Source organism: Beta vulgaris, chromosome 9 (assembly GCF_026745355.1).
Source record: "Beta vulgaris subsp. vulgaris cultivar EL10 chromosome 9, EL10.2, whole genome shotgun sequence".
Classification (NCBI taxonomy): Eukaryota; Viridiplantae; Streptophyta; class Magnoliopsida; order Caryophyllales; family Amaranthaceae; genus Beta; species Beta vulgaris.
The window spans coordinates 46529072-46536785 of NC_079210.1; the positions used below are offsets into that span (position 1 = coordinate 46529072).

Consider the following 7714-nt stretch of genomic DNA (forward strand, 5'->3'; position numbering starts at 1 on the left):
GAGCTACCGCCACCCTTTTGGCCGTGGTAAGCCCCTTTTCTCCTTTTGTTACTAGTTTTTTTTTTATGTTTATGTTTCTAATAAACTTCAGTCTCTTTCTAATGGAGAATTTTTCTATCCATATATTGGATTCTATCTACTAATTGGGTTTTATCTCTATCCATGTGAGAGTTTGAAAACTTTATTTCTCGGTTTTTGTGTAATTCAAGAGGTTGCTTTGTTGATCGAAATTTTTCTGGAGTTGCAACAGATGTCAGGACTTCGTTTACAATCACTTGAATTGAATCCAATTCTAATTCAAAACTACATAAGATCGCTAGACCCCCTTGCAGAATTCAAACAGCGATGTGAAAGACGAGGGTTTTCATAAGTGTTAGATTTACTCAACGATCATGGTTTTGTCATATTAAAATTGTATTTATCTCATTTTGATATGTATTTGTTTCGTTTTGACTTCTATTATAAATGTCGTATGACTTTGAATCAATGAATTAATGTAAATTTCAAAAAAAGTAAAAACCAGTCAGAAAATAACACTTGACATCACTCATCTCACAGTCTTATTCATCATTTCACTCACTCCATGCAAAATTTTCATCCTAATCAACTCATGATTTTATTTTCATTCACTATTAAGAAGATTTTTATAAGATTACATACTTGATCTTATTTTTTGATCATTTATAAAAGTGCCATCTTATAAGATTACTGAAAGCCTACTTTTGCCGAACGACATTATGGTACCATCGTCCATCTTATATCAAAATTTGTATTCTCTAAAGAGGAAGCCGTTACTTAAATAAATTCCATTGGAGAACCAGGCGGCTGAAGCGTACGAAAATCGACTTCACAACATAGACTAGACGTCAATTCCACTAACCTCCAGTTCTCCATATCTTCCATCTCAACTGCTCTCCCTAAATCCCCTACTAAAACCCCTTTTTTCTCTACTCATTTATTTTACTGTACATAACTAACACAGCATTCCATTCATTTCCCCGCAATTTCCTCATTTCTTCACTCCTAAATTCAACAATGGTGTTTAAGGTATTCTCTCTCCTCTTTCTCTCTCCTAACTTCATCTTCTTCTAACTCTTGCTCAATTTTGCACCAGAAAACCGAAGTTTCACTTTCAACTCTGTTCATCATTCTCGCTATTCTCTTCAACTTCACCTCTGCTCTCCAGGTTATTTCACCACTTTTTCTTCAAAATTTTCAGTCATATATCACTTTTTTTGAACTCATTTTACTTTCTTATGTAACAGAATCTCGGTGAAACATGCATTTCTGATCGAAATTGCGATCAAGGACTTCACTGCGAAACTTGTTTAGCGAATCGCAATCTTCGTCTTCGCTGTACTCGAATTCAACCTATCAATCCTTTTTCTAAGGTCTTCTCTCTCTTACTTTCGTTTGTGATTTTTAATTTTTTTTTTAAAAAATATGATAATTATGATTATTTGTGTGTGTGTGTGAAAATTGAAGGTGAGAGGATTGCCGTTCAACAAGTATTCGTGGTTAACGACTCACAACTCGTTCGCGAGATTCGGCCAGAAATCGGCCACTGGTTCGGTGATTGTTGCTCCTTCGAATCAGCAGGATTCTGTTACATCTCAGCTTAATGTAAGCTTTTTTGCATGTTATTATTACTATAATTACTATAGTGTTGCTAATTTTAGGGTTCTGAAGTTGTTAGGTTTTTTAAGTGCATGATACTCTTGATTATTGTGCTTCTGTGTGACTTGATTGGAGTGAGTTTTATTGTGCTCTGTGATCGGTAATTGATTTGCGTTTACTCGTTTTAGCTGAAATTTGAATGTGTAATGTGAGAGTGGGAATGTTGTACTTACTATAAGATTAGAAAATGCCTAATGATGCAGATTTGAATTGATAATGACAATTATTGTGATTATGGATTTTTGTGGACTAGAGTAGTCTCTGTTTTAACAACAAAAATGTGCATTTTCGTTGCCCCTTTTTTTCCGAGCATGAGCTATGCTACAAATATGGGATGGCATTAGCACTGAGTAGCCACTTACCCTCCCAAGAAACTGGGGATGAAAACTGAACTTGTGAATTCTAACTAGTTACAGAAACCTGAACTTGTGAATTCTACGACGGAAATTGTCCATATTTACAGTCTGTTTTGCTGTTTCATTACACTGGTTTTACCCAGTTATCAAGTTTTAGTTGAGGGATTAGGAGTTAAGTCCCGTTCTTTTGGACGGAGAGAACCTGAACTAAACTGAACGGAGAGAAACTGAAATGCAAAGAGTAACTAAACTGAACTGAAAATAAGTCCAAAAGGACAGGGTATTATACTTCTATGGCATAGAGGAGGAGTAAAGGAAGAAAAAAAATGGTGTTATGCACATTTAGTACATTTAGATCCTTAATTGTGTTAGTTATGGTCTCCAAGTTATTTTCACCACATTGATTGATGTGGATTTTGTCTATTTGAAGTTGGTCGGTAGATGAATAATCTGCAAAAAGTATATATGCTACAACTGCTCATATTTGGATTTTTTTCTATGTGAAGTAAATGTGCTACAACTGCTCATATGTGAACATGCTAATAAAGTGCAAAAAGAAAGACTCGGTGATGGACTGTAGAAAGTCTCTTTATTTGTGGAATATAAGGTTCTTCTGCCTTTTAAGGAAATTGGTTTTCATGTGAAGTTGGTAGATGGCCATCAAAGAAAAAAAAAAGGAGAAGTTGGTCAGTAGATGATTAATCTTGACTTCTAATGTACGAACAACATGCTTGCTGGTATTATAATGTAAGCATCACTTTGTCTAGAAAAACAATAGAAATTGTTGGCCACCAACATGTCTGCTACTTTGCCTGGTGTAACTTTATTGATTAAACAAGTGTACCTTTTGTTGATAAATTCTTTACTCCAGTTCTTATCCAATGCTGGAATTTGTGAAGATAGTTTAGTGGATACTGGATAATCAGGCGTGACAACCTACTGAGCATACTTTGACTCTTAATTTGGCGTTTTCCCGCTTCAACTGGTACAATGTGTCACTCCAAATTAATAAAATATGCATCTTAAGAAAAGTGATTAAGGATCTTCATTTTTATTAGAATTACACTTGATGGACAATGTAATGATGAAACTGAAAATTGAGAAAGTACATATTTAACTATAGTATGGATTATGGAATGTTGTTTTCGACTATATGGGGGGGGGGGTAAGGCTGGTACATCTACATGACTACGTTCTATACTTCTCTTTCCATGCGGCCCTGCGGCCTGCCCTCAACAGGGTTCATTTTGAGTCATAGTGGTATGGTCTTTAGTCGATAAGAAATAGTAATATTTTTTTACATAATCGTAGAATTTATTGTTGATGTCACAGTTAAATCGTTGATATCAGGCTGTATTAAATTTTCACTAGTTTTGCCATTAAAAATTGCTCATATTTTAAATTCTGTAATTGAATACCGATTATTATATTCACAGGCTTTTTAAGGGACACTAATTGTTATTTTCTTTCAAATCATTCCTTTACGCTTGTAAACTCATACCATGAGAATGCTCCCCCCTCCACTGCCTGATCCAAACATAAAAAACAATGTACCATACAATGATCTAATATGATGACTAATTCTGAGAAAGTTGGCATTTTCTCCTGTTGCAGAATGGTGTTAGAGGATTTATGCTTGACATGTATGACTTTGAAAACGATGTCTGGCTATGCCACTCCTTTGGTGGGCAATGTTACAACTATACAGCTTTTGTAAGTATGTCCACACGAAGTTTCTGTTGCCTGTTTAAACATGTCTGGTACTTCAATTCTCTGATTTCTCCCTCCACTGATTTATTAAATTTATGTGACTGACTTTTATTAATTAGAAACCTGCAAAAGAAGTTCTGAATGAGATGCAGACATTCCTCGAGGCAAACCCATCTGAGATCATCACCATCTTCATTGAAGACTACGTTACATCACCTAAGGGTTTGACAAAGTTATTTGACTCTGCTGGCCTCAGGAAGTTTTGGTTTCCAGTTTCCAGAATGCCCAAAAATGGGGGAAATTGGCCCACAGTTGATGATATGATTCAGAAAAATCAGCGGTTGTTAGTATTCACTTCAAAGGCTCATAAAGAGGCTGCTGAAGGAATTGCCTACAACTGGAGATATGTATTGGAAAATCAATGTGAGTAAATATAATTATACTTCTTGTGCAGTTATATGAAATAAGCTAGGTCTAAGATCAAATTTCCAAATTGAAAATTACATATTCAGATGGTGATGGGGGAATGCAAGCTGGCTCATGTCCAAATCGTGCAGAATCACGTCCTATGAACACTAGTACTATATCCCTAGTGCTGGTAAACTATTTTCCTACTGCACCAAACCTAGCCTCTGCGTGCAAGCACAATTCTGCTCCGCTAGAAAGTATGCTGAGCACCTGTTATAACGAGTCAGGAAAAAGATGGGCCAATTACGTAACTGTTGATTTTTACAAGGTACTAATTGTGATGAATGCTACAACCTTATGAGAATTTTGATTACTACCAAATCTCTTCTACTCCGTACGAAGTTGTTTGATTCCTTTTCTATACTTCGATGCTATAGAGAAGTGATGGAGGTGGAGTTTCAGCTGCTGTTGATGAGATGAATGGACATCTAGTATGTGGATGTGCAAGTATTACTGAGTGCAGGGTACGTAAACTCTTCCCAAATCTATTTTATGTGCAATTGCTGGCATTAGAAATTCACTAGGCATAATGGGTTTTGTTATCAGGCAAACATGACCTTCGGATCCTGCAATATTCCTCAAGCTGGCCCTGACCCACCTATGATAGCACCTATTGCGAGCGTTGGTTACTCAAAGCAGTTGCTTCGGATCTGGTGGATCTTTGGGATCATTTCTCTTGCCTGTTTGATGGCATTGTGATCCAGTATCCTGCGAGTGCTAGGCATAGTACCAATTGTTTGCATATCTTTTTTTTTTTATCATTCTTTTATTTTGGGGGAGTAAGGGGATGAAGAACCAAATTATTCTTAGTTAATATAGTAAATATTATACAGGCTATTGCATCTCGTGTTGGGCTGTTAGGATGATAGTTATTTTCTGTAACTACTCCTTTTACTTATTAACAGTCAATGAAGCTGTCTGTTAGATCTTTTCATTTCCAATCCTCTTAATACTCCCACCTTCTGTTAAACTTATAATAGGCTTAGTGCATATATTGTGCAAACAATGTAGATATATCTACGTAAATATATGGAGATGGGAGAATATAATATTGAAGAATAATATGGAAGAATAAAATTATGGTGTATAACTTCTCTGCTTTGCTACATACTTATACTAGTCTATTTACTAAGTTGATGAGAGATTTTCTCTCTTACACATTCTATTAATGAATAATATAGAATCTCAATAATAAGCAATCATTAGTTAGTAAATTAATAATAGTCTTGTTATTAATAGAGGTCGAGAGTGTTAAATTATGGCCTCTCCTCTCATCCTCTATTAATAACAAGCTATTATTAATTTACTAAATAATGATTGCTTATTATTGAGATTCTATATTATTCATTGATAGAATGTGTAAGGGAGAAAACCTCTCATTTACTTAGTAAATAGGCTCGGATAAGTATGTAGCAAAGCAGAGAAGTTATACATCATAATTTTATTGTTTAATATTATATTCTCCTATCTCCATATATTTACGTAGGTATATCTATATTCTTTGCACAATATGTGCACTAAGTCTATTATAAGGCTAACAATTGGTATCAAGAGCCAGTGTTCTAAAATAATATAATTTATTTTTGAGCAACATTCTCTATCATCTTCCGCATGGCAACTCAAAGTATTAATCATCAAATGGTCCCTGTTTTCGATGGGGGAAAACTATGACTTTTGGGTTGTAAAAATGAAAACAATATTAAGTCAAGAGATCTTTGGGACATTGTAGAAAATGGCCCTGCAAAAAGTGCTCCCACAACCCCAGAAACTCTCGTTAGCGGTGGTGAACCTTCTAAGGAGGAAATAATCAAGAACCAAAATGCATTGCATATTCTACAAAATGCAATGATAGATGTTATATTTCCAAGAATAGTCACTACTAAGACGGCAAAGGAGGTTGGGATACACTTAGCACCAAATTTCAAGGAAGTGCCCAAGTTAGAGGCATTAAACACCAAACCTTGAGAGCGGAATTTGAAAACTTGACAACGTCTAATAATGAGAATATTAATCAATATTTTTCACGAGTCATAGACATTGTCAATCAAATGAGAATATATGGAGAAGATGTTAAAGAGGAGAGAATTGTTTCCAAAGTGTTCGACACTGTAACGAAGAAGTATGACACTCCTGTTAGTGTTATCCAAAGTACAAAAGATTTATCAATGTTAAGTGCATTGGAAATGATTGGTTTATTTAAAGCATAAGAACAAAGGGATAAAAGCAGAACGGATCATAGTTCGTCCGAAAAGCTTTCCAGGCAAACTCAAAATGTAATAGCAAAAAATTTGACGGAAAATATAGTTCTAGCCATTCTGGAGGGAATAAAGGAAAATACCCTCCATGTAGGATTTGCAAGAGAACTAACCATCTAGAGAAAGATTGTAGATGGAAAGGAAAACCTCAATGCAACTTTTGCAAAATGTGTGGGCATATCGAAAAGGATTTTGTAGAAAGAAGCCAAAACAAGCTCAAGCCCAAGTTTCTGAATGTCATGATTAAGATCATTTGTTCTATGTATCTTGCTTCACAAACATCCAAAGATGATGTATGGTTGGTCGATAGTGGATGTAGTAATCATATGACTAAGAATCCATCTTGTTTCATCACTTTGGATAAATCAATAAGAATCCTCATAAGGATAGGTAATGGAGCAATTGTCTAATCATGCGGTAAATGTACTATTGCTATAAAAACAAACAAAGGAAGAAGACTAATCAATAATGTTTTATATGTTCCAGAACTAGACACGAACCTACTAAGTGTGCCTCAGCTGATGAGGAATAGATATTCAGTTCACTTTATAGGTAACACTTGCAAGATATTTGATCCTTCCGATAAGGAGATTGCAAAAGTGCCAATGACAAACAAGTGTTTCCCCGTGAAAAGGTCATATTCAACCTATAATGCTTACAAAGCTGAAAGCAATGAGACATATTGGTTATGGCATCGAAAGGTAGGGTCAAAGCAATATTGAGTCCCTCCATATGTTATCCAAAAACCAATTTGTCAAAGAATATTCCAGAATTACATCAGTGTAAAGATTTTTGTGGAACGTGCCAACTTGGAAAGATGCACAAGTTTCCATTTCCTAAGGATGGAGCACGGAGAGCAACAATGAAATTTGATTTTGTACACACAGATGTATATGGTCCTATGAAACACTTTCAACGGATGCAGTAAGTAGTTTATTCTTTTTTATCGATGATTTGACAAGAATGACCTGGGTGTAACTTTATGAAAGAAAAGTCACGGGTCTTCTCTGTTTTCCTCAAATGAATTTTTTTTTGTAGAGATTCAGAGTGGTTATTCACTAAAAACCATAAGAAGTGATAATGGCACATAATACACATCAACAAAATTTGACATGTTTTTTCAAGATGAAGGAGTTGAGCATCAACTGACGGTTACATATACACCACAACAAAATGGTGTTTCCGAAAGGAAAAACAGAACAGTGATGGAAATGGCTAGATGTTTGCTTGAAGAGAAAGTACTTCCGA

General features: G+C 35.2%; 1 protein-coding gene across 1 annotated transcript; it reads left to right on the forward strand.

The window, feature by feature from the left end:
• The first annotated feature begins 730 nt into the window (after positions 1-730).
• On the forward strand, positions 731-5145 carry LOC104904111 (PI-PLC X domain-containing protein At5g67130). Its single transcript, XM_019251994.3, has 9 exons — positions 731-1047; positions 1115-1186; positions 1266-1391; positions 1486-1623; positions 3648-3746; positions 3863-4166; positions 4256-4479; positions 4589-4675; positions 4758-5145. The coding sequence occupies exons 1-9, from the start codon at positions 1036-1038 to the stop codon at positions 4908-4910; spliced, it is 1215 nt and encodes a 404-aa protein (XP_019107539.2). The 5' UTR covers positions 731-1035; the 3' UTR covers positions 4911-5145.
• The last annotated feature ends 2569 nt before the right edge of the window (positions 5146-7714 follow it).

What these genes read in the sequence shown, in the direction of transcription:
- LOC104904111 (XM_019251994.3), top strand. An exon ending in ACTTCACCTCTGCTCTCCAG is followed by an intron (nt 1,187 to 1,265) that starts GTTATTTCACCA and finishes CTTATGTAACAG; the next exon opens with AATCTCGGTGAAACATGCAT. An exon ending in CTGTTACATCTCAGCTTAAT is followed by an intron (nt 1,624 to 3,647) that starts GTAAGCTTTTTT and finishes CTCCTGTTGCAG; the next exon opens with AATGGTGTTAGAGGATTTAT.